Raw genomic sequence first — 27,036 nt, 5'->3', positions numbered from 1 at the left:
TTTCCAAAAGATACACAACAAAATGCGCTCCCCAACTCATGCTTCAAGTCAGCATATTAATCCTATTTACCTGTATATTGTACTCAAAGGAAAAAAAAGTAAAGATCTCTTGCAGTGGCAAGGTTGAAAAAAAATCCCAACTGCAGCATCTAACTTTGAAGGAAACGTTCCGAGGCGACACAGGAATGACAGTAAAAGCAATGATCCCACAGAATGAAAAGATGTAGCAATATCCCCTGCAGTGGTGGCTCAGGCCACAGTTCTAACAACCCGCAGTGATCCTGCTTGCCGCTGTACAGCATTTACTACCAATGCTGAAGAGACATTTTCTGTTGCCACCACAAAAATAACACAATGCACGCTGAAGAGGTTAAAACATGCCTGGGTTTGGTGGGGTGGGGAGGGAGGGAGGATAGGCTGACCTTGAATCTGACCCTGTGCTAGCAGTAATGAGTTCAAACCTTTCCTTTGGCCAAAGTTTAGGGGAGAAGGAGAGAAAGAGGGATGAGCTTGTCACCAGTGGCATTTCCCACCGCAGGCAGGTGAATCTTAGTCAGAGCACTGTAATTCTACCATCCTTAAAACTTAACTACCCATGTGATTGTGTACTAAAAGGACTAGGATGGCAGAGCAGAAAAAGGGGATAAATTCAGGCAGGTGGAAAAGAGAAGGAAAACGGGCACCAACGCCATACAGTTAAAAAGACTGAAAGCCAGTGATTATAGAATCGTTAAGACTGGGAAACACCTCTAGGATCATCAAGTCCAACCACCACCCAACACTACCTTGACCATTAAAACATGTCCCCAAGTGCCACATCTACACTCGTTTTGAACACTTCCAGGGTGGTGACTCCTCCACCTCCCTGGGCAGCCTGTTCCAGTGCCTCACCACTCTTGCAGGGAAGAAAATCTTCCCAATATCCAATCTAACCCTCCTCTGGTACAACTTGAGTCCATTTCCTCTCATCCTCTCGCTAGTAACCTGGGAGAAGAGACCAACACTCACCTCCTTTCAGGTAGAAAGCAATAGGGTCTCCCCTCAGCCTCCTCTCCTCCAGGCTAAATACCCCCAGTCCCTCAGCCATTCCTCATAAGCTATGTTCCCCAGACCCTTCACCAGATTCATTGCCCTTCTCTGGACCCACTCCACCACTTCAATGTCATTCTTATACTGGAAAGCTGGAGTTGTCTCTTTTTTGTCCCTACAGCTCCCTTTCTCCCCAGTTACAAGGAACAAACCAGCATCTCTCCCTTTTTCCTTTCTGATATGGGAATCATCCTCTACTGGTATCTACACTGAGAAAGGAGAGAAGCCAGGACGTATGGAAGCAGGGGGGTTTGTCTCCTGCCTCCTATGTAACACTTCACCCCTGCTGCAGCACGAATAAATTCCAAAAAAGTTTCAGTGAAGAACAGACTAATCACTTGTTCCATGCAGTGAAAAAAAACAAAAAACAAAACAACAACAACAACAAAAAAGTAGAGAAGCATAAAATCACAGTTGGCAAAGAATAGATTGTTGACTGGCACACTGGGGTAGACAGAATCTCTGCTCAGAAAGGGCAAGAGTAGGAATGCCACCATCTTCTGCTTCTGTCTTCTGAGAGGCTCAACTGATCTTCACAAGCAGTGCACGCATACCAAAGAGGCAGCCTTAAGCAACAGCAGACACATTTTCTGTGCACAGTAGCAGGGAGCAATCCCATCCCTGGTATTAAATGGGAAAGCTGCTGTTACTTCTTGCTGTCCTGTTCCTGTATTTACAGCAGATCTACAAATCAGAGCACTGAGGTGAAACTGCCTGGGTCCTCTAGAGAGTACTATCTACAGGTGACCAAAAGGCTTGGGAAAAACCCTCAAGAGAAGATTGAACACAATTAAAACATCATTTGCTCTGCCCATATAGGCAGTTCCCTGCCTACAGTCAACTCATTGCCAGCGCCACAAGTTCCACTCACGCTCTCTAGTCCCAAAGGCAATCTTTGCCACTGGGACCTTCACAGCCTCCAAGCTCCCTGACATCTTCCTCTTGACCTAGGGCTTCTGGAACCACCCTGGGAATGTGTTTTGTCCAGAACAATACATACACTGTTCAAGGTTCATGAAGCACCTTCCCCTCAACTTGGCAAGGAAATTTTGCCTACTGCTTTAATCCAATCCTCTCCCACCAAAAGCCCCCAGCTCCCTGCTGTAAGGCAAGAGGAGCCGTCATTATCGGTTCCCCGGTATTCTGTGGCGGAGCACACACAGGTTCTGTGCTCAGAAACACGCTGGAATGATGTTCAGACCTGCAAACTTGGCTTACAGGAGTGAGAATGGACAGGGAGGTCTACCACTCGATTGTTACAAGTTTTAGCCTGAAGCTAAACCATTTTATTTGCATTATATATGCCTCAAGAGTACCTAAGTAGCAATGCATTTTATTTTACTTTTTGCCTTGAGCTACGTGAATGAATCCCAAATAGTACCCACTTAATACAAGCACATATGTTGGGCTTATCTGACGTAATATTCCCCACGGTCCTTCTGTAAGTGAAAGTTGACACAGGAGCCCCTCCTGTGTTCTCTTCAGTAAGTAAGAAAAACTTTATTGGCATAAAACATCCTCAAATTACTTTTTCATTTCTATTTAAGAGATTTTTATCTAGGCTTTTCCCAGAGCAAGTCTTTGCTAAGCACTGTTAAGTGCTCTGAATGACATCTCTAAAGCAAGGCTGGCCAGGAGACAAGAACCCAATTTTGGGACAAAGTGAAGCGCGCAGACATTTGCCTGCCTTCTGCGTTAGAAAGGAAGAAATGCTTTTCAGAGCATAACTAAAAAGCAGCAAAGCACTTATCCAGGAGAATCAAGCTCAAGTCCCTGTTCCAAGCCAAGTTAACTTCAATGTTATCACCACATACGGACGGAAAAATGCTCTAGATAGTGAGCAACTGGCTACTCAGTTCTCTGAAGGGCTAGAAATTCCCCACTGAAGCTAATAAATCTTTACTGAAATATGACACAGGTATATCCTTTAAGAAACTCTTCCAAGAAGAAGACAGCAACAGTCAAGAGGTAATGCACACATGAAATACTCCCTAAACTCAATCCATCTCCCTTCATTGTATTCAAAGACCAGAATAACATTCAGTTTTGAAGGTAGTAAAATTTGAACTTTGGAAAATATGAATCCATTCTGAAGCCAACAGTGGTTCAAAAAGAACTCACTGCCCAGCTTGACCATGATTAAGCACGTCAAGAAACTGCAGTTATGTCAAGACCATAGTCATAGTCTACGTCTGACACTGAAATTCATAGCTATGGTATACACCCCAAAAAAAAAGCTCCCTTTTTAAGATTTGGGAGGTTTGAAAATTTTGCTGTCTACTGCATAGGCACAGTAACAGTAGTAGGAAAAATACCCACTGCACTGTCCTAGCATCACTGCAAAGCCTAGATTCCTAGTTCTCAGGAGGAACAAAATATATATCTTTTCTCCCTCCTCCGTAGTTTTCATTCTTTTACACACATTTATTAGTGGCACAGCTGCAGACTTCACTTGTCCCATTAAAACACCTGCTCTGATAGTCTGTAGATTTTACCAATCTCACCCAATTCTCACTGCAGTAAAACAACATATCAAATACAAAGAAAACAGGCAAGATACAAGAGTATCAAACCACCTGGAAGCATCTATGTTATTAGGAACACAAGGGAGAGCAGCAAAGCAAGCAGCACCCAATGGTTAGCGAGGAATGAAGTGGTTTTCAGGGACTGCCAATATTTGCAATTCATGGTGTTTTCTAGAATTGTACAATATTTTGGCATCTCTGAATTCCCAAGAGACAGGAACATATGGACCAGGCACGTTTACCACAGCTTTGCAAGTTCATCTTTCACAGAACAGTTGAGGTTAGAAGGGGCCTCTGGATGTCACTTGATCCAACCTTGCTACTCAAGCAGGGCCACCTAGAGCCAGGTCCCCAGGACCATGTCATCCAGATGGTTTTTGAGCACCCAGAGGCCCTTGCAGACTTGTATCCAAGTAGTACAAGCATAGGCAGCATTTCTTACATTTCTCAGTTCTTTTCCTGTAAATAGTTATTTACAATTTGATCATGATGGGAAAGCTGCAGTGATGGAAACAATTAAGAATGTGTGGGCTCTTCTCTAAAACATAAACGGCTTCAAATATCCTCAAGTAACACAACTGCTTGCTATCTTTGGTTTCAGGCAACGGCAACAGATTCTTCTTTATAAATATAGAAAAGTGGGTCCTCTGCCTTCTGCAGAGATTTCCAGCCACAACCTTCCCCCTTTCATCACACATGAGTGCAGTTCAACCTATCACCCAGGTGGAAGGACTCCAAAAGTGGAAATTTCATGTCTGCATCAAGAATAGCAATCTCATCCTCTTCACCAAATGCACATTTTGCTCCTGCATATGCCAGTTGGTTTTTTAAGCAGTGTATTCACATCCTCACCAATACACTTGGACTCCCCCAACAAAACACAAGATTTACTAAAAATGAAATGAAGCAGCTTCTGTATAAAAAAAAAAAAGTTCTATTTACAGCTTTATTTAGCAGGTTTAAAGAGCAAACAATTTTAACACTGTTGTTGAAAAGTGTTTTTACCCAAAGTTGCCGAGATCTAATAAGTTATTGAGCAGAAATACCAGGCGTAAGGCAAAAATCCTGACCAGCCATTAGAGATCACCCCATCCCCAAAGAGCAGAGCTGATAGAGGTGGTAGAAAATTTAGACTGATTTACTCAATTTCCAAAAAATTAGACATAGATGGTGAAAACAGGGTTCCATTCTTGAGTATTTCTTTAAGATCTGTGGATGAAGGAATTTCTAAAGCACGCAAAATGCAAAGACAATTCCTGTTTCCAAGGGAACATTCAGTGCTTTGGATTCAAGAATGCTATGTCCATACACAGTGGTCAGTACATGACTATGGCAACACACAGGTGGTAAAAGGTTAAAAATAAGATTAGAATTTTTTCCATTCCACGTCATCAGGAGGATTGACTTCCACCTTCCTTTTACCAACATCAGACCAGTTGGTGCTCAGAACTGTGCCTCCAGACTCCATCTGCAATAGCAGAGAAAGCTTGTTTAGTTTGCCAGAGGAATTCTAGTAATATAAAAGCCACGTTTCTTACAGCAGATTAACAAATTCTGAATAAGGAATAAGTTTCATGTAGCAGCAATTACACAGGACTCCTGTGTACCTATAGAATAAAATTTGACAAAGCTATCATTCCATGATCTTCAGCCAAACAGCATTTTTACCAGTACTGGACACAATGAGATGCTACTTCATGAGCAAGAAGCTTTTGAAGGATCAGTCACATTCTTGCTTATGAAGACTGCACATAAAAGGAACTAGCTACAAACAATTAAGAGGAGTTTGATCCTTTCACCCACGGCACGTCTTCAAGCTCTGTATGAGCCAAACCCCATATTCCCTTTGGTAACATTGTTTGTAACAAAGAAATCAGAGACAAATCACAGCCTTGGACTTAAAGAGTCACATTCATTAGTGTGCAACATCATAGCTTTCAGGGAGGCTTGTTACATCACTGTCCCCAACAGAACTACTGCCATCCATTATAGGCCCAAGGTTTTAGTAGCTAGAGGCTTCCTGATTCATGCAGAGTTTAGTAAGTTGTGTCAGTGTGCAAAAGTTACATATTTCTTCTGATAAAAAGTAACACAGACTTACAAATGATTTGTTCATGGCACGTTTCACTTCATCTGTGCCATCAGAATAAATTTGCTGGAAGAGTTTATTTAAAGCAGCATCTCCTTCTAACTTCTCATTCTTCTCCTCTTCTTTTATTTCAACTACCAGTTTGTCCCAGTTCCTTGTATAGTGTGAGGAGGATGGATATAAGTGCTGGGTATCTGAAAACAGAAGTGTTATTTAACTGAGCATTTTCTCATTATCTTTAGGGCAGTAGAGAACATAGGGACACATGTATCAAATGAACCAGAGACAACCGCAGAACACGAATCTGAAAATGCAAACGGATTCCTCCTACTGATAGAGGCATCACAGTAACAAAAATGAAGGAAAGTTAGAATCGCTACAGACTGCATTCAGTAGCTGCACGAGTTTACATTTAAGTCAGTTACATAATTTAGTTATCCAAAAAAAAGTACTGGACAACAGCTCCACAAAGTCAAAAAGAGGCAGGAGTATTGGCTGACTAATAAAAAAAGACAGACAGTAGAAAACCAGGAGGCCAGAGTCATAGGAAAACTTTATCTGAATTTAAAAAAAATAAATATCAGAAATTAATAAACAAGGCAGTTCAAATTCTCTCAAAGACAGATTGTTAATCTGTCTTGAAAATCTGAAAAAGTATTGAGATGGAATACTTGAGCAAATAACAATTATGCAAGAAACAACAGAGGCATAACAATGCATAGAACTGCAAAACAGTGACCAAAACAGAGCCAAACAGATAAGCCCAGAGAAATTAATGGCAATCACACAATCTTAACTTCCATTAATCTGATGGCTTGTTGTGCTTTAAATTTAATACCTAGGTTTTAGTCATGCCCTGTAGACTCTTCCTGTCAATTCTTGGCAGTAAACCTAACACTATTAGGCTTCTCATTTTAAATATGAAGATGTGATTTTATTAACAATATTTAACACAAAAATACTATTAATAACTACAAATAACTTAATACAAATAAACCATTTAATACTTAAGTTCAGAGAACAAACCTGGTGTAAATTGCTTTACTTTAGGAGAATTTCCCTGTCCCTCCAGCTTTTCCCATCTTACAGCCTCTGGCTTCTTCATTTTTATCTCAACCTACAAAACACAAGACAAAGAACAACTTAATTCAGATGGTGAGCAGTGCTGCCAAACAGTACCAAAGTAGTTGGAACTTGGAGCAGTAAGAAAATATATTTGCTTTGAGAAACACAGTCTCTAATAAGAAGCCTTCATTTTAGCAAAACTTACCTACCTTACAAGATAAAGTTACACAACTTATGGGACTGCATAATTCTTGTATCAGACTTTTACCTTCTGTATAGTACCACTCAGCTTTCCCTTTTGCTCACTATTCACTTGAAAATCACGGCATTCAGAAGTAACAATCAGTCCCAATGTCCCTACACTGCCAGGCACCAAGGTATTATCTTTCATGCATCCCTTTCTTGCCAGTCAGCTCTAATATTAAACAGCACTTTTGAAGGACTACAAAACCCAACTTTATCTAGGTTTACATTTCAGCTACCAAAAACTTTCATGTTTGATGTATAGTACACAGACCAGAGAAGCACCCTGGGACTATGCATATCTTCCCACTGGAGAAATTCAGCAGCTGTATTTGTTTGGTTCAATGAACAAACACAGCTATGAAGAAAAATGACTAGTTATTAGTTGACAAAACTGGCAATTAAAAATGGATATGGTTGCAATTATCATAGGAGAAACAGAACTAAGTGAATTATGTCATGCCCTACTCACAACTACACATAATCCCTTTAGACAACCATACTGAGATGTTTTCTTGTAATTAACCTTATCCTTTGGTTACCAAGTTAAAGTTGCAAAAACTGTCTGTGAAAGAAGGACTGTCTAATGCCACTCCAAATGGCAAATTCACTTAAGAAAACGTCGCAAAGTTCATGTGATTCTATTAATTAAGTGCTTGCTAAGTCTCAGCAGTTCCCGATCTGTAAATAGCTCAGCTAAAGCAAGTTCTTAGTTCTACCCGAAGCCACTGTAACCTGGGGATCCCTGCAGACCCACCAACAAAGGCGCCACTGTAAAAGCTACCCCTAGAGATCCCAACGGCAAGCTCCTTGCAGAGCACCATGTTCACCTGAAATTTAAACTTTATTTAATCCATTCTTCAAATCAGTCACTGGCAAGCAACAGACCGAGATACCTTATAAAAAACAAAGAAACGGGGTGATTTAAGTTTCAAAGCTTCCATGTTTGCAATCATAACGCATTTCAAGAATCAGAATTTTCAATTATGATTGCTTCTTTTTCTTACTTTTCCCCCTCCCGGGGAAGCTACCACTTCCCTAGAGAAGTTTAAATACTTATTTTCCACTGCTAACTTGTACTGAGAACAACAAGAAGTTTATGACATGATGTATGGAACCAGGGAGTTTCAGCAAGTTTGTTAAGTCCCACACCCACATGGATTTGGCTTCCAATGTTTTTAGCAACTTTACAAGTCACAAATTAAGCATCAGAGTATCAGTTTTTAAATAGTGAAAGTCACAGTCACAGGACCAGAAATAATCAAATAAAATTAAAATATTGTGCTACTCTAGCTGCTTAACCTGCTATCCCTAATGGTGGCCTGTATTCCAGAGCTTGATATTGCAATCTGTAAGGATGCAGAGATTTTCGTTCAAAGTATGCAGAAGTAGCATTCAAGCTGTGCCAGTTACTAGCCTGCTGCAAGATGAAAGAGGTCAGCAAAGCTTCCTCTGCTGGGCTCTTCTAAAAATCACTTTGGAAACTACTACCTTAAGGCTCATTTTTGAACACCTACACTCCTAAATCTAATGCTCTACAATTAGTTTAAGGAAGACAACAATATCTGTGTATCTGCATATAAGACCAGCAACTAGTTCCATCATTACAGAACTAGTAGGTTTTGTTTTTAAATTGTTTTTTTCAGTGGATTTTGATCTCATGAGTAGAACATTTAAGTTAACTAGCCACTTAAAAGGCACTAATTAGTTACAAGTTAAAAGAATGACCTCTAATACAATGTAACACTCAATGTGAGCTACTAAACATAGGACTTTTTTCTTCTCAAAACACAATCCTCAAAGAACCCTTATAGAGACCTCTGCCCACACACAAAAAGAAGAAAAAGTAAAAAGGATGATCTTTACTTTTGCTGTTCCAGTAATCCCCCCCTCTCCTTTTTTAATCTACTAGTTCTTACACTTTCCTCTCTGAAACTGTCCCTAAGGCTGTAACTACACGACAAACATCCCTAAGAAAAAGGAAATGCTAAAAACTAATTCCCAGCGTAAGATGCAGATTTCTTAAATCTCAACCATTTCAACTCTGCCAAGCTAGAATTACAGACAGCTGAAGAACTGAGTGTATTTATGATGTGATTAAACCTCTACCCTGTTCTACTCCATCCACTTCAAGAGAAGCTCCTCATTAGGCGAAGCGGCAGGCAGAAGCAAACCCAGGGAAACCATTAGCTTCATACCATTATACAACCACATTTTCCAAAAATACAAAGCTGTAAAATTCTGCTTGTGAAGGCATGCATTTCTTCAACTCGAGAGCTTTACTTGATCTAAGGAGAAACAACTTTGCAAGTCCTGATTACGGCACAAATGGCAATAAATGAATTTTAATGAACATTTTAAAGCATATACTGATAGCTGTCACACTGAGAAGCAACAGATAAGTATGGACATTTGTGTCATGTCTAACACACAAGTACTGTTAGCTTTTTCCTCTCCTTTGGGAAAAAAAAAAATGCTCAGGCAAGAAAAATACATCAACACTTTGCCAACTGCTTTGATTTAGCATTTATATTTCATAAAATGTGTGCCTGTGTGCCTCTTCCCTACTTTAGTGTAAAAGACAGGAAAACTTCATTGCAAATTAAATGCTTTGCATGCCACTGGAGGACAAGTGTAATTCCTCAGCCTCTCCTGGCAGCTCATGTTCTGCAGCCACCTGACCGTCTCAGTAGCCCTCCACTAGGCTTGCCTCTAACACATCAGTGCCTTTCTTGCACTAGGAACCCCAAAACTGGACACTGTATGCCAGAAGTATGAAAAGTTCCAACAGAAATAATCCACTTTGTTATAATATTCAAGTTCCTGGTATTCTGGGCTCAAAGGAAGCAAAGGAAAAGAAACATGGAATTTTGACAGAGCAATTCATGCACTACTTGTTTGCAATACTGTCTTGAAAGAAACCTCCCCCTTTGAGAAGAAGGTCAAATGGGAGATTCGTTGTCTACAAGAAACTCCATCTGCAGTGAAAGGATGCAGAGAAGTTTCTACTCACAAAATTTCCTAGCCATAAAAGTGATCAATTTTTTAAAACTTTCAGAGATTCAGACCAGTTTGTTTGCAGCTTAATCCACGCACTAGCTATCAGAAAGATGCCATAGAGGTACTGTCAGAAGCTAGTGTAACCTATTTCACTAGTGGTATAAGAATATAAAACTCCCTTACTTTAGGATGACTGGCATAGAAGAGCTTTTAATCTAGTTGTAAGAAACAATTTCTCCCCTTAGCTACAAACAAACACAATGCTAGTTAGCCAACATTATTTTCTAGGTAGAAGCTTACTGTTAAAAAAGGTTAAAAAAAGCCCAAACCTCTGAAGAACTACATTTCTCTTGAATTTACATTGTGGGACACATTACCAGCTTAACTGGGAAACATTAAAAGGGAAAAAATTTTTATCTTCCTCCGTAAAAGAAGATTCTGGTGTACACTGACAAGTTACAAGGATTTTTTTTTTTCCTAATTTCTCCTGTGTGATATTTTACAGTCCATGCTAAGGGAAAGTTCACTTACTGCTGGCAAATTTATGTCAAGCTCTGATCAGATGGATGAAGGAAATCAGAACTGGCAAAGCTTAAGAAGTAGTTCAGGCATTAATTTTAAGCTGCATCAAAAAAACACTCTTTTAAATTCTGATGTTTTGCTATATCGAATGCAGGAAAACGAGGATTCAGGGTTTCCAATCAATTACTTATTTACTGAACTGCTGACTGCCTCATCAGAGTTGTAAATTTTAAGAGTTTAGAGTTGTCATTTTGCAATCATCTCATGTATTTTGTTACCTCAATTTAAGGTTAAGACAAAATAGCACCTTCTTCTAAAAACATATTCAAACTTGCCTCTAAGACCATATGTACATACAGTTTTTGTACCTTAGTTGTTCAAAGACTTTTTATACATTGCTTATATCCCAAATTCCAAGATCTTTGGTCCATAACTTTAAAAAAAAAATATATGGAGATGAAAATAGCTCTACAGGGTTATCACAAATAAGTGATAACTAAGGAATTTATTCTCTAGTGAATATATTGCAACAGAAGGGATTTTGTGCCTACCTTTCAGTTCTTTGCCAGCTACGCACTATGAAGAACTAAGTGTGAAATGGTCAAAGTTTCCATCTCACTGATATTACATTGCAGCCACTTATCCTAAAAATGTAAGATTTTAACAAGCGTGGCTTGAGTTGGAAGGGACCTTAAAGATCATCTAGTTCCAACCCCCGGCCACAGGCAGGGGCACCTCCCACTAGAATAGGCTGTGTAAAGCCCCATCCAACCTGGTCTTGAACACACCCAGTGATGGAGCATCCACAACTTCCTTGGACAACATGTGCCAGTGAATATGACAATCTAGTCCAGTGTCTCACCCCCCTCATAGTGAAGAGCTTCTTCCTTACATCCTATAATTCCTTTCTTCCTTTAACTTAAACCTACCCTCTAACAGTCTGAACCAATTACCCCTCACCCTATCACTACAAGCCCTTGTTTAAAGTCCCTCCCCAGCTTTCCTGTAGGCCCCCTTCAAATACTAAAAGGCCACAATAAGACAGCCCTTGAATCCTATGTTCTCCAGGCTAAACAACCCCAGCTCTCTCAGCCTGTCCTCGTAGGAGGTGTTCCAGCCCTCTGGGACATCTTCATGGCCCTTCTCCAGACCCACCCTAACAGGTCCTAGCATTATGCTGATCATTTAGGTATCCTAAAGCCCTTTCTCAGTGCAGCCTCAGTGTAAAAAGTTGCTGTTAAGACAGTTCTTAAATTCATCTTCTCTCAAGACATAGAAAAATCCTCATACATAGTTGTCCTTCTTCTACTTATATGGCCACTGACTTTTCCGTTTGCTTAAAATACAGTTCTCAGAGTATGAAGGAGTTTAAATCTGCCCCACACCCATCTCCATTCAAAAAAGCAATCCAAGACAAAACACCTTGAACCAAGTAAATATCATGCCAATCACTGGGGAGGTTTCCTTATGGTCTAGCCAGGAAATGTTCCAACTAGCCTGCCTAAGAGATGCAAGAAATTTCAGACAAGTATCCAACTCCCATCTTAAGCATCATTTTGTAATTTAGAGAAAATGCTCAAGAACATATATGTGAGATAGGAATCTGCACAAAAGCCTCACAGAGGGAACAAGTACATGATAGCAGAAAAGTCTGCAATCATGTGTCTGCATGTATTTTAATGAAAATATCCAAAAGAAGAAAGTGTTTAAGGATAGGGCTGCAATGGTAAGAACCAACATCAGTTAAAATAAATCTGTTGCTCTGTTTATCTGTTTGTGTTCATTTTCCTCTGAATAGAGGCTCTGATGACAGTCCAAGAGGTTTCACTCTTTGCCTTTTCCTTTACATCTAGCAGCAGCAACAGGCATCTATGTGCTTTTTCAGTAAGCTGCACAGAGTCCTTCAGAGTTTGCAAGGCAAAATGTTGGTTTGAGGAAAAGAAACATTCCTCTGAGGCATACTTGTCATATTCTTGGCATGAAGCTGCTGAGAATGTGCTTCTACCTCAGACCTCTCTATTAAGTAACAAATGTCAACTATAAAAAGGGATGAGGATTTCTAACACCTCCTCTGTTTGCAGCACAACTTTGATCTCTAAAGGACAGTTCTTGGATAAAGAAACTGCTTTTTACCACTTTTCCAAATGGTTCTAAATTGCTGTAAATCATTGCTTGCAAAAATCCCAAACCAGTAAGAGCTCACAGTAGTTGTCCCCAGATTATTTGTAGATGCAAGAGCAGAGGGGAAGAAAGAGAGAAAGCACTAGCTCAAGTTTCTTTTAAGTTCATAAGCACATGTACTAAAAGCACATACTCATCCTCACCCTCCTCTTCTAGGTCTAAGGAGAAGAAAGCCCCAGTATCACCTAGAACACAACACAAGGTCTAGAGAAACTGTTCAGGTTACACAAGTTTCCAACAGAACGTGGCAGAATATTCCCCTGGAATCCCAAATACACTGACTGGTAGACTGAAGAGGGAAAAGAAACAGGCTGATTGTGTACAAAGAACTATTTCAGAATATTAAAAATCCTTACACTGTTTGTGCCTTTCTACTTTCCTGCCATGTTTTCTGGACAAAGGCAGATCAGCTGGTTTTGTCTTAAACATATTTAGTCATTTTAAGTTTTTAAGCCTTTTTCCTTTTTCTAAAGGGAGCACAATGATATTATGCACCCTGAGCTACATGGTAACTGCACACAGGCGACTTCCAAAGACCAAACTTGGTCCACCCCTTACATTTTGGCTCCCTCTCCTGGAAAGAAGTGAAAAACCAAGTAGCATCAAGTAGTACCTTCCTTCCTCCTGTTAAATCCTGCATGCAACGTGGGGTTTTCAGTGTGGCACACCCCCCTTTGCCCTTCACCTGACACCTGAACATACCTGAAAATGACCACCAAAATACACCAAATCCTACCTATTGTGTACAGTCATGCTAAATACAAAGACTAGACCAGCTTCCATTTGTAGGACACAAATCTCAGATGTATACAGTGCTTTTTGGAGCTGCTGCTAGTTTTTGCTTGATCAGATTACTGTGGTCAGATCCCTTTGACAGATGAAGAGTATGACTAATAATGTCAATCAATGTAGTTATGATCTATCAACTGTGTAGTTCACACACAAGAAAAACATCCCTACACATATATAGCAATTCCCTCAAGAAGAGGACTCGATACATTTCAGCATTTTCTCACATGAACAGTAAGCTGACGCCTTAAATCATCAAATTTTTGTGCTGAACAACCCTGGGTAACTCCAAGTAACTTGCGACTACATGTGAACCATAATTAACTCAAAGCTAAGTTTCCAAGTAGGGGTGTCTATTAAAGAGCAAATAAACTTCTGAATTCGGTAAAAAAAAACGAGGCTTCAAGCACAGCAGCAATACATACAGCCTAGTGGCAGACTGTATCCTCTGTACAACTGTTGACAATTAAAGAATATACAACACTAGGATGCATAAAGAAAGAGATTAAGATCTTATCTCAAAATTGGACTTCACCCACACATTATGCTGTTCTTGAGTCGGCATCAAGTGTTTTACCTCTTCTGGCTCACAGCCTGAAGCCAAAAGTCTGCAGATTATGAACACAAGTTCACTTCTGCTCATACAGAAACCATTCAAACCCCTCGAAACACCTATCTATGCTACCTCAGTACTATTTGCTAGTTTTGTCCTTTTCCAAACAGGGACTTTATACCTGAGAGCTAGACACTGCAGGACTTTATTAATTAATTTATTTTTTAATTTATCATTTTTATTTTATTTTTAGGAAAGAAAAAATTCTTAAGGTACCAGTTGCATTTTTCACCATTGCTAACATTCCCTGAAAGAACCAATCCCAGAATCTGTAAGTTCTGTGTGCTCTTTGCAGTTATTTCAGAATCTGTAATTCTGCAAATGCAATTAAGGCTATTTTCTCCTTCTGAATTTGCATCTTTACCTTTACTCCTTTGCATTTGCCAAGTGAAACTCAATTTCAAGTAGTACTGAGAAATCCCTCCCCACTTTCTCTTAGTTCTGAAAACAGAAAGGATTGTTTTGCTGTCTGGCAGTTCTGTTGTTTTAACCTCTGTCCATTACATTTATTAGTTTCATGAAGTTCATGGGAAACCCAAGCTATCCACCACATAACCTGTCTATATACTCCACTCTGTTTCTTCATATATTTCTTCATAAATTGGAAGAGAAGGACAGGACTCTGTTGCCCCATGAAGACCACACAATGCTACTGTGGCTCACACATTCAAAGTGGCAAAACAGATACAGCGGCATTTTTCTGTAATTATTAATCCACAGGAATAGATCTGTTCCTATTCCATGAAAACACAATTTCGTTAGCAGTGTGTAGTAAGAAGTTCATATAAGTGGGAAGATAATGAGATTATGTCTTTAGTTCCAAGTCCTTAAAAAAGGACTTAATGTAAATGGTACAAAATGATTTGTAAAGGGTGTCAGAAGTTCTAAGCAATGAGACAGCTTACTCAAGTAACTGTGTGGTTTCCCTACCATTTGTAAGAACAAAACATATACACAAAACTTTTGAAATCTTAATTTCTAGTATTAGAACACTAAGGCTGCACCATTCCCTTACAGTGCTTAATGTTTTTCAAAGTAAAGCATTTTAAGCCTTTGGATGCTTAACGTGCCTATACTTGTAATTTTCTTTCCTTCGGCCAGGCTCCATCTGCTGGTTGGAACTGGAATTAGCTGGGGGATCACTTAAATTTTATTCTTTCATTGAAGCTTCACAGATGTTCTTATACTATTTTTTTCTGCAAATGGAAGAACATGTTGACATGCTGACTTTTGTCCAAACACCTACTGTGTTCTCCCTTATCCCATTTCATCTCCAAAATATTATATCACAATCATATAAGAACAATAACATTTGAAAACATGTGCAAAATATTTACATTTCAGGCACTGCCTGAACATAACTGAAGTTTTCACGCTGCTTTAGGAACCTCAGTCTAAACCAGGCTCTAGACTACAAGAGATTATTCTGGAGATTAGCCCAGGCTAGAGACAGTAGTGCAGAAAGACAAAGTCAAATTGAACAGTGTCCAGTGGCATGCAGACGCTTGGAAGTAATGGTAAATTTCAGGAAGAGTGAAAAGCATAACACAAGCTAGACAGGAACATAAAGCAAACAGCATCTCACAGTTACTCCCCTTGACGAGGTCCATGCCCATTCCACTCAAATTTACGTAAATACTATTGGACTAGCAGGTCTGAGCTCTCTGCTTATCTCCCACAGCACAAGAGCTCACGCCACTCAATCACATAACCTGCCCAGCTTTCTTAGCGAGAGGAGTGGAAAACCAAGACCAACAATCTATGGTAATTCTTGAAGAAGAGAAATCATTCTCTACAAAAAGGAAGGTATTATGGCTGTTGCAAAGGGACAAGACAACAGAGCAGAAACGTTTTCAACATCAGAACAGTCAAAGAAATAATTTACACTTTAAGAAGCTTACCTTTGTTGAAAGCACTTTAAATGTACTTTGCTCCGGCACTATAGAATGAAGAAGAGCGAGCTTTAAGTTGTAGTCTTCTCCTGATGGAAGCCTCACTGATGCACTCATCTGTTAACAGTCAAAAACACATCTCTGGTCATCTCTGAGAGCAGTTTTCCATTTCCAAGTAAAGGGTTGTCATTTGGCACCAAAACTGATTAAATTAGCGACCCTTCACTAGGGCACTCAGAGCAGCAGGCGTCAGAATTTCAGACAACACTACTACCTTACTGCATTACTGAATAAGGCATCTCTAAAGTATACTAGAAAGTTAACAGATTTCAATTCCTAGCCAGCAAGTACTCAAAAAGCCTGTTATCTTGTCAGTTTGATCTGCATTTTTGAGGGAAAGAATTATATGGCAAATTAAGTATCAACACATTAATAATGGAACATGAAAACAATCTGCAACTTCCCTTCTATCACACGCAAGCTATGTAGCAAATACTCACACAATTTTAACAATCCAAAGCAAATAGTAACAGCCAAGTAGTTCTGGTAGGTCAGGAAGTATCAGCTTAGTGGAAAATAAGAAACTAAATCTTCAGTATTCTCAGTTAAATTAAACATGAACATCACTGGCATTCTGATGGAGAAACTACTGCACTTCCTTACAATACATACTTTCCTGCCATTAAAATTTTAGTGGTGCCAAAAGCAAGACAAAGCCCCACAAAAACATTCATAATTTTTCTATATTGTCCTAAAGCAAGTCATTAGTCATTCATGTAATAATTTTTAGAATAATTTTCTCTGTCCGTTCTCTGTCCAGATGCATGCATACTCCGTGCAGATCCCTTCTTCCCCCAACATTCCAAAGACACAGGCAGCTGAAAACCAGACATACGCCAAGCTACTGCTTGTGTACAAATCCTATGAACAGATCCTCCTTCACATGATTCTATACAGCAATACTCTCTATTAAAAAAAGGCTCAAAGACCACCTGTACCATTCTCTTCATACTGTTGCAGCAAATACTGTTCACTGTTTTAGTTATAACATCTGAGGGAATCTAGGGATGTGTGTCAGTAACTAAAACAAGTCACCTCTTTCTCTGAGAACTGTACGCTGACATCATCCTTCTGTGCATTCTTGATCATTATAGTCACAATTACTTGAGATTCTGTTTGGTACCAGTCATATCTAAGAAAAAGAAAAAAAAGAGATGAAAAACTGACTGCAAAGACATACACAGAAGAATACCAGAAGCTGAAGCAGCACGTTGTGTAGTTTAATGGAGGAAAAACATACAAAATAAGATTTCTTCCCTTTCCTCTAAAAAGGCAGTTGAAGAATGGACAAGTAGTTAGAGAAAGAATCTTTTTTTAATCAAGAAGCACATAAAACTAGGCCACTTTCTTAACCAATTCCTAACACTGTTTGCCTTCTGTAAATTAAACAGCACTTTTTAGTTCAGGATCTTAAAAATACCTCAAAACACTACCTATACCAGACACGCAGGACAGTCTTTGAATTAAGCTCAGCACAAGAATCAGAAAACAGAAGGCAGAACACTTACTCCATTCCCCACCCTCCCAGTGAGGCAGAAACTCCTGAAAGTTCAACTCAGTTTGAACAAGAGTGTTGACACTAAAAAACACTTCACTTGGACTGCCACGTTTTTAAAGTTACCCCAACAGAATTTCTACAGTCATTGACTTGCTTCTCTAATCCCCAAGTCAAAGAACAGTCAGATGGCAATTATTTTAATTCTAACAGTAAAGCTAAAGTCAACTTACTTGATCTTTGGTGGCAGAGGTTGTGGCTGTGTATTCTAGTTGAAGAACATTTGGTTGGAAAGAAAATTACGTCAGTGTAAGTGAAAATACACCATGAAGTACTTTTCAAAGACATTAAATCATTTTCATACTGATTGCTCCCCTCTTCTTGATTTATGTATGAGCATTAACTTACAGGTGAAGCTCTTCACTGTGCTCCTAGTCATTTATGCAAGATTAAGAATTTTAAAGCTTCAATTTACATGAACATGTCTGTAACTTAGAATATATTGATCAGACATTTTATAACTAGCAGTAAGTTCAGCTTTAACTCATTTCCTTCCTGGATAAGAAGTATATGTGAAAGACATGCAGTGGCTATGCTGCTGATCTCAAAGTCATAATGGAAACCTGAAATAGGTCTGAGAACTTAAGGTTTAACTTTTAAACATAAAAACATTTTAACTGTAAGATTTTCTTTACATACACCCATCATGTTTTCTGTATGCTTTCTTCCTCTATCCTGTTCGTAAAACATAAAAAACCCAGAAGTAGCCATGGAAGAGGAAGCAGAACAATCAGTGTAAAATTTCCTTTTTTTTTTTTTGTCTCAAGAAAAGGGTGAGGAGTTAATTTCAACATTTCTTCTGAAAACTTCCAATAAAAGAAGGAACTCAAAGTTGAATGAGTTACAGTAGAAAGAAGTCTGTTCAAATCACTTGCAAGCTACTAGAAAAAAAAGCAGTTACTTTCTAGCAGTCACAAGCAAGTTAGTATTGATTGACAACATGAGCTGGTGAACTTGTAAATTAGGCTACAAACTGCAAGTCAGAAAGTTAAAATTTACTTCAATGAGTGCACAGGAATTCCCATATTTGTATGCTGCTCCTAAGAGTTTTCAGAGTTCACATTTTGTAACCTTAGCTTCCCATAAAGGAATACATGTTTAGAAGAAAAGTTAAATCCTTCAGAATTGCATGCAATAGAAAACATTATTTTTTAAAGCCTGAAAGCTGTAAGAAGCCACTGAAGCTGAGAAGCATGCTCCAGCTTAACAGAGAAATCAGAACAGCAAACACATTAAGAAAACAGTCTCACCTCTTCTGTCTGTGATGCTGCAGAAAGAAAAAAGTTGCACTTTCAGAAAAAGACATTGAACTTACAAGGCATACATTTAGCTTTCTTCAGCTACTCCAGACATTCCTCATTTATTCCAGGCTTAAAAGCAGAAGAGTTAAAAACATGCCAATTCTACCTCTAATATTTTGCTTTTATGACACTACTTTTATCATACTTTAAACAGCAATTTGTGCAAAGGAACAACTATTATCAGAACATGCTTCAGATGAAGAGAGGAATAAATTTTCCTTTACTTCCCATTACTTGCTTATCAGAAACCTACACAGTCCTTTTTTAAATGAAATCAATATCACAGCAAACAAAAGTTTTAAAAATCACTTCCTATGAGCCTGTACTGGGTTTATTCTCCATCCACGGGAATAGCACAATGTTATCATCAAATTTATATCTCAGGCTAGACAAACCCAGTTGGGGAATGACATGGAAACGTGGCAGAGAAATTCACTCCTATGACCTTAAATATACAGTAATACTTGGATCTGAACTATAGCTCAGTATCTCCTCTTTTCCTGTTTCAGATTTAAAAATGTTTGACAAAAACCCAAATGTTCCCTTTGTTTCTTTATAATGCATATGGCTAAAAAGAGATAAAGATTAACAAAAAAAGAATATTAAATTATAATGAAGAAATCTGGGTTGTTGTTTTGTTGGGTTTTGGAATCTATCAGAGAGTTAGGAGAACAGCTCAAAAACAAGACAGGGATAAATACTCAGGATAAAATAGGACAACTGAGTTGAACCAGACAAAACACTGCAAAAAGTACTTAGAGAAAAATGTTTATTATTATAACCTTGTTCCTTCAGAAGGCAGAGAAAGCTGTCACCCAAGATAACTCTTTGCAAACAAGACTGTGCATGCCAATCGCTTATTTAATTTCTCCAAATAAAAATAAATCTGGCAAAAACATATCACAAAGTAGAAATTTGTTGATTCTTATACAACCCAAAAGGGTTATCCTCTTTTTTTTTTTAGTCTACAGTTAAAATTGTTTAACAGTTGTGTATGAAAACAAGTTTAATTATGATTGTCTGAACTTAACTCCCCTGTCACAGCTAATAATGACATTAAAAAACTAGTTTCTCTAAATCTGAAGTATAGAAGTGTTCAGGATGCATACTCTGAGAGAAACGAGAAGAAAAAGTTAACTTTTTCTTCAAAAATAATTCCTTTTGTTCTAAGTAAGAGGTAAACTGTAAATCTTTGAAACACATGACACAGCTTCAAAGCACAGGGCATATCAAATTCCTTATCAAGTAAATGTGTTTTTTCTTACCATTTAGTGTTTCTTCACATCTTTTAATCCAAACAGTAAAGGTATCATCTACATCTAGAAGGGATCAAAGACAGTAACATTAAAACTTCAAGCACTACATGCATTGCATAAAGAACAATTCATCACAACTGCCAATTGAAGCAAATCCATCTATCAGTTTACTAAAAAGGTGTTATTTCCTATTATCTTCTTGTAACCTCTGTCATTCCAGTTAAGCTTTAATTATTTTTATACAACTCTCCTATTTAACTCAGTTATATTTAATTAACTTCAAATTAATTTGTAGGACACTAGATTTTTGTCTGAACTGACCCAATTGCACTTTTGCTCTCCAGTTTGCTCAACAACTACGTAACTGTTTGGAAAGCAAGCAGGAGGAGGTTTGGTTTGGGTTTTTACATGTTTTCCCATTATTCTTAAAATTATTTATTACACACTTCCTCCCTAGAAAAACACTAGAAGAGATGGTCTGTTATAAGAACACCACAAACTTGCACAAGTTTTCACAAGTGCCAAGTTTCTCCTGGTGGTTTCACACAAACTCTGCAAGCACATCTGGGTTCTTAGAAACACATAGGCACACATGCTCTGAACCAAAATCACAGGAAAGTTTAGCAAGACCTTGATGTTTTAGGAAGCAAGCTCCCCAGACAGAAATGAATTTACTGGAAAATAGTGCAGAAGGTAGAAGTGTAATGACAGAGTAATCATCTTATTTTGATACAATTCCCAGAAAAAATTTTCAGTCAGGGAAGTAGAAAAGTGGAAAGTGTTACCAACCAACTACTAAGAATCATTGAGCTTTTTATCTTTTCAGAACAGAGAGAATTCACACTGAGGGGAGTTCACAGAGTGAGCTATCCCACAGAGGTCTTGAAGAGGCTCAACAAAAGATTTCCCAGCAGATAGGCAGTAACACCAATGGGGACTCGCTGAAGTTATGCAAAGGACAAAACGTACAAAAATTTTAAGCTGCACCTTAGGTCCTAAAATTGCCACCCTACTCCTCAAGCCATTTTCTCTTCCCTTTTCTTCTGACATCCCCACCAGTCATCTTAGAAGTCATCTACATTTTAAGCTACGTAACAGTTATGTAATGTCTTAGCTGTTGTTAGGAAAAGATAAAAAAAATTAACAATATGGCTGTCAAGACATTACAATACAGTCAGTCAGTGACTACTGCAGTCTTTTCTACATTCCTAGCAAACCCTAGAAAGAAGATAACTATATTCAGATGGAATTAACCAAAATTAACTCTCACATTGTTCTACTGGGGGATCTAAGGGCTGTCTTTGGCTACCTAATGTATACTTGAGGTATTCAGGTGACTGACCACAGACTTTCCTCAGAAATACACAGGGAAAGGAAAGGAGGCATAAGACCCAAGATGCAGCAAAGTAAGTTCTGATTAGACAAGGAAAATTCTTACTAAAAGAGTAAAACTGGAGCAGGTTGCCCAAAATGGTTGTAGAATCTTCAGTCTTGGATATACTTGGAAATCAACGGTAGAAAGACGCAAGCAAACACACAGAAGTTCAAAGTCAATACTGCTTTTGACCAGGGCATGGAATTTGGATGAGCTCCAAAGCTTTCCTGCAACCTAAATCTATCTATAATTCTAAAGTTTAGCACCCATACCCTAAAAAGACTTCCAAGTTTTGCAGCTGTGAAGTAAGTTCAGGAGTTTAAGCAAAGAAGAAACCAAGTCAAGTCTCCACTGATCCAGTCTCACTTTCAGCAGAAGGAATTTTTTAGCTATGGTCTACAATAAGACTGATATGCAGCACTAACTTTAAAAGAAAGGTCCATTGTTATCTTCCCCATTTTCCTAGAAGACGCCCCCCTTGACAACCACTGTCTCTTACCCTGCATCCCAGCACATTTTATAATTTGAGGTAAAAACTGTTTGGGTTTTTTGTCTGTGAGTTTGTTCTAGAATTACATTATTCTCCCAAAGAACATACCAGAAACTTCTATTAATAACTTTCTAGTTGAGAAAACCCAACCAGGTTTTCACCTACTGAAAATCTACCAACCCTCACAACACAAAAAAAGTACATACTAAGTAATTTCTTTATAAAGGTGACACATTTCACCTTTTTCTTTTCCACCTAAACTTATTAGGTGGTCACAGAAAAAAAAAAAAAAAAAAAATATTAAAAATTCAGTATAATTCTCCTGGATCCACACAACGTACTGAAGAGCAACAGATAACACTGCTTCTTCAATCTAAGATAAATTAATGAACCCTGCAAATCCACACAGGTCTAGTTTCATGGCTGAATGAAAGGAATCTTGCTTCCTAATGGTATTTTATAGAACACAGAGAAACATTGCACATTCAACAATTCATCACACTGAGTCCTGTTCAGATATCCCCGTAGGTGGGTGGGTAATGGGCAGCTTGCCTGTGGTACCTTAGGCCTCTCAGTCCTACCAGAAAAGAGCACAAGTAGGAAGTTCCTCATTGTCAAGCATTCCAGATTAAGATTTAAAGCAGCCCTTGCATCAGAAAGGAACAGAAACAGGTACCAGTGTACTTGTGTCCCCTCACGTGGCAAAGAAACCAGCCTTCCCAGCAGAGAATTCCCCACCACAGCAGTTCTCTCTGAGGCAGCAACAACTGAAGTCTTCTCTCTTTATCACCTGCTTTGTGATACCTGGCAAATCTTCCATCTGCTCTTTGCTAATTTTGTACTAGATTAATTTAAGTGGAAGTTAATGGTTTTGCCAAAATGCTGATGCTCCCAACCATTTTCACCTGGGACCCATCAAACATTCCACATGAAAAAATATAGGTTAATTACTCAACAAAATTCAGGAGTGATGAGTTCAGATGCATACAAAAAGTTACCTATCAAGTGAGGAACCTGGCTAGACTGCAAAGACATGCTTGTGTTTGTACTGTACAGACTCGTGGAGACTCCCTAGCTAACCAAACTACCAGAACTGAAAGAACTCTAGAAAATTACTTATATTTCAACTCCTATTGCAGAGCAGCCTACACTGACAACTAACAGTCGTTTCAATTCTACCACATTACACTTCCACCATCATTACCAGCACCCCAGCCCTGCTCTGGTGCTCCACTTCTACTGGCTTCATCACTCAGACCCCTCATCAGGCCATTTCAACACATTAATCTGGAGAAAAATACTTCAAAAATAGTGACTTTCTGCAGATTTTGTACACTGAAGGAAGAGGCCAAGCAAGGACACCAGCAGACAGAAGCATGATTGCTTAGAAGCAAGCACAAGTTGGCTTACGCTCCATGAAACTCCAGTATTAGATCAGAGGACCAGTCTGCTTATTTGGGAGAAGCAAAGTAATGAAATTTTTGCTAACCCTTCAGGTCCCAGACACTATTACAGATAAAACAACATACTAGAAAGATCTGAGACCATGTCGATGCTTATCAGATAAATGCACTTTGCTGTGTATGCACTTCAAGGTGCTTTTCTTACCATTGCCTTCTGCTCTTGGGAAGGGAGGAAATGGAATGAGGAGAGAGAGGGTTTTATTTAAAATGGGGGATAGAAGGGATGAGAAAGGGCTCACAACCACCTTGTAAGTGCTTTGTCATATGCTTCCCCATGTCTTCTACCAAAGCTTTCTGTATTAAATTACTTCTTTCCTGCTTCTAGAATAAAGTCAGCTTTTATGAAAGTTCTAATTCTCCACCCAAATTAAAAGATGCCTAAGTCAAGCTGGGAACACCTTAAGAAAAAAAAGAAATAAATATGCTTATGTAATTAAAAATGTGAGGAAAAAATCCATTATGAATACTCATCTAGTTGCATGTTACTTCTAAACACCAGTCTATCAAATGGTTTAAGAAGTAAGAAATTCCAGCTACGTACAAGAAGCCAGCCCTGTTCAGAAACTTTTCTATGACACTTAATGCCACACTATTGCCACCATTTATCTGTAAGACCTCTGGGAAGCAGGAAAATATTCCCTATTTTATTAAAAAAAAAAAATCATCAATAAATCAAATACTACTTGCTAAGAACTTAGACATTTTTAAGCAGTTTCATACTCTTATGCAGTGATTACACAAACCTTCCCAAAATCCAGACATCTGAAGTCAGGTACCTAACTCATTAGCCTTTAAAAAAGAAAGGGAGAAATCCTTCAACTAACACATTAGAATTTTTTTTTCTCATTAGCAAAGGAGTACTGTGCACACAAGAAATGTTTATACTTACTGTCCAGTCTCTGGCCTTCTCTGAAAGACTCTAAAGCAGACTCATAGTTTTTGATATGATATTCACCTAACCTGACATGAACAAAGAAAGAAACCAAGGAAAGAGCGATTACTTCTCAGCCTAATCCACATTTTGTAGATCATAACATACTTAGTTCACACACCATACCCATTAAAATTACACGTGTAAGAATTCCAATCACCTAAGAGGTGTGTTTTTGAAACGGCCAGGGTGTTAAGATCATCACCCCAAATTAAACTGCTTGTAAGCACAGCTTTATTACAAGTGGGTTAGAAGCAGCACAGCATTAAATTTATTAATTAATGGTGTTGGAAAAGGCTTGTGCAGAGGTATAACCTAAATACTAGCATTGCCCTGCAGGCTCTCACAACATTCACACAGTGCAGCCGAGGATACACACCCTTTCCTAAGGAGCGCCACGGCGTTACGGGGGTTGAGTTCTAGGGACTTCTTTGCATCTGCAACTGCATCTGTTGGAAACAGTTTAAAGGTGAAGAACATAATAATATGTTATAAAAAAAAAAAATAAATACTGAAATGTGAGTCTCTTGGCACTGAATTTTTTTATGGTGTTCTATGTTAGCTTTCTTAGCTTGCACACAAATGACACCATTTGAGTTGCACTTAGCCACAACTGCTGTGGACGAACCCTGGGCTCAGCTGCAGATATATCTGCAAGATGCAACACGACTTCCACTTAGCCAAATCCTCTACTCAAGTATGAATCTCTTTGTTTGCTTTTTTCACTGGAAAGAAAAAAATTAGATCCAATCTTACTCAGTTTATCTTTTCCCAGGCATTATTCAGTTATCACATTCCTACCATGACAGAATTCAGTCTCTACAAAAAGCCTAAGGATGGAAGATGCTCACAACACAAAGCTTAAAATCTGCCTAAGAAGTCTACTTAAAAAAAAGCTACGAAGATAACACTAGGCTAAAATCGAATGGAAAGCTGGGGCTGCAGAGTACCCAATTCACTGGAAGTTTTTCAGAAACAAAGAAAACTGTAAAATTATGCACTAACTGTAAAAGCAGCATATTAAGTTACAGATAACACTTTCTCTTATTACTATGTTTTGCTTCAGATTGAAGACATTTTCTGTAAAGAATGTGTTCTAATACACTAGTAAGAGGATCCTCAGTGCTGTATGAGGATGTTACCAGCATATTTCTGTAGAAGGATATAAGCATAAGCTCGTTGACAATAAGATTCGGCATCATCCGGATTTTTTTCCAAAGCTGTTGTCAGTTCCTGTAAAGACACATTTAAAAAAAACCAACATAAAAAAATAATAAAAAAAAAAAAAAAAAAAAAACCCAACAAAACAAAAAACACCAAGAAATTGCACTTTGGAAGTCCCCAGAAAAACACAGTACCAAACTCGGTCAACTAAGAGACATACCAGAAGAAAACTTCCTAACTGGTGTGACTGTTTACCTGTCATTCATTTCTCACCCACAAAGCTTAAATATCAGAGCTTGAAGTACAAAGCACCTGCCACTGTATCAAATTCAAGGAGCCTGTTTCTTAGTGGCAAGGAAACAGGACTTTCAAATGCCTTCAACGTGAAGCCTTGTGCACAGAAGATTCTATATTCCAAAGACCTTCCCATAATTCTCAGTTTATCTGTACAAAGGTCTGCTAGACTTCAGGAAGCACTGCCGTATGAGGAATTTGGAAGTCAACGCGCAGTGTCAAAACGGTTGTGTGGGGATAACACACCCAAAGAACTGTAATGTGATGAAAGACCACATTACATGACATTATTGAGCATAAGAAACTGTTTCAATTTATGCCAAGCACAAAAGCGCAACAAAAGACTTACAGAGCACAAGGTTTGCAGGAAATATTGTTGTACAACGGAAACAAGCATTAAGCAATCCCTTGTTAGGGGAATCACTGGGAATACAGATTTGAATAATTGTATTTTACTGTCTATGAGAAAAGTTTATGACTTTTGCACAACCAAAATTACAATAACTCAATGCACACACCTGGAAAGGGCATCTCCAGTGTTCTTATTAGTGAGAAAAGTTCTTCTCTTTACTAGAAGATACTAAGTATTCCAAAGCCACTACAGCACATTGCTACAATACAGTAACTCTATTTTAAGCTGACTTCTAATCAGATTTCTACTCAGAACCTACCAAGCATGAAGGTAGCTAAGATACAAGCTTTAAACTTGCATAAATATCAGTACAAGGCAGCTCCTAAAACTCTGTCCCACCCAGCCAGAGAAGAAAAAAAACTGAGGCAAGTCCTTCCGCTGTTCTAATTCAGATCAGTGTCTTGTTCTGTTTCACAGATGTCCATGAAATGTTTATGGTAACTAGGTTATGGTAACTAGGACTTCAGTGGCCACAATAGCTTCTTTTAGCAGTAGCACAAGTTCTTGCCAGCATATGCAAATCAACATACAGGTACAGCATAGAAACCTAGAACCTTGGAGGTCTCTGAAGAAAGTGTCAGGCAACAGACGATTTTAACTATCTCCAACACCCTCCCAAGATTTAAAGTCATTCAAAAAGCAGTTGTCATTACTAAATACTCATGGCTATAGGTAGGCCACATGGGAAGGAAATCAGGTAACCCACATATTAAGATCGGTCCATATC

General features: G+C 38.6%; 1 protein-coding gene across 1 annotated transcript; it reads right to left on the bottom strand.

Annotated features, from left to right (window-relative positions):
- Positions 1 to 4,542: 4,542 nt before the first annotated feature.
- Positions 4,543 to 25,667, bottom strand: SUGT1 (SGT1, suppressor of G2 allele of SKP1 (S. cerevisiae)). The gene is made up of 11 exons (XM_008949460.1): positions 25,582 to 25,667; positions 24,819 to 24,888; positions 24,398 to 24,468; positions 20,190 to 20,243; positions 18,874 to 18,890; positions 17,797 to 17,822; positions 17,104 to 17,200; positions 16,018 to 16,125; positions 6,730 to 6,820; positions 5,716 to 5,897; positions 4,543 to 5,082 (listed from the first exon to the last, which is right to left on the bottom strand). Exons 7-11 carry the CDS (start codon positions 17,155 to 17,157, stop codon positions 4,981 to 4,983), a joined length of 537 nt encoding a protein of 178 aa, XP_008947708.1. The 5' UTR covers positions 17,158 to 17,200; positions 17,797 to 17,822; positions 18,874 to 18,890; positions 20,190 to 20,243; positions 24,398 to 24,468; positions 24,819 to 24,888; positions 25,582 to 25,667; the 3' UTR covers positions 4,543 to 4,980.
- Between the last annotated feature and the right edge of the window lie 1,369 nt (positions 25,668 to 27,036).

Source organism: Merops nubicus, unplaced genomic scaffold (assembly GCF_000691845.1).
Source record: "Merops nubicus isolate BGI_N331 unplaced genomic scaffold, ASM69184v1 scaffold13011, whole genome shotgun sequence".
NCBI classification, from domain to species: domain Eukaryota; kingdom Metazoa; phylum Chordata; class Aves; order Coraciiformes; family Meropidae; genus Merops; species Merops nubicus.
The sequence above is the reverse complement of the archived record's forward strand: the minus strand, read 5'-3'. Positions and strand labels throughout refer to the sequence as shown.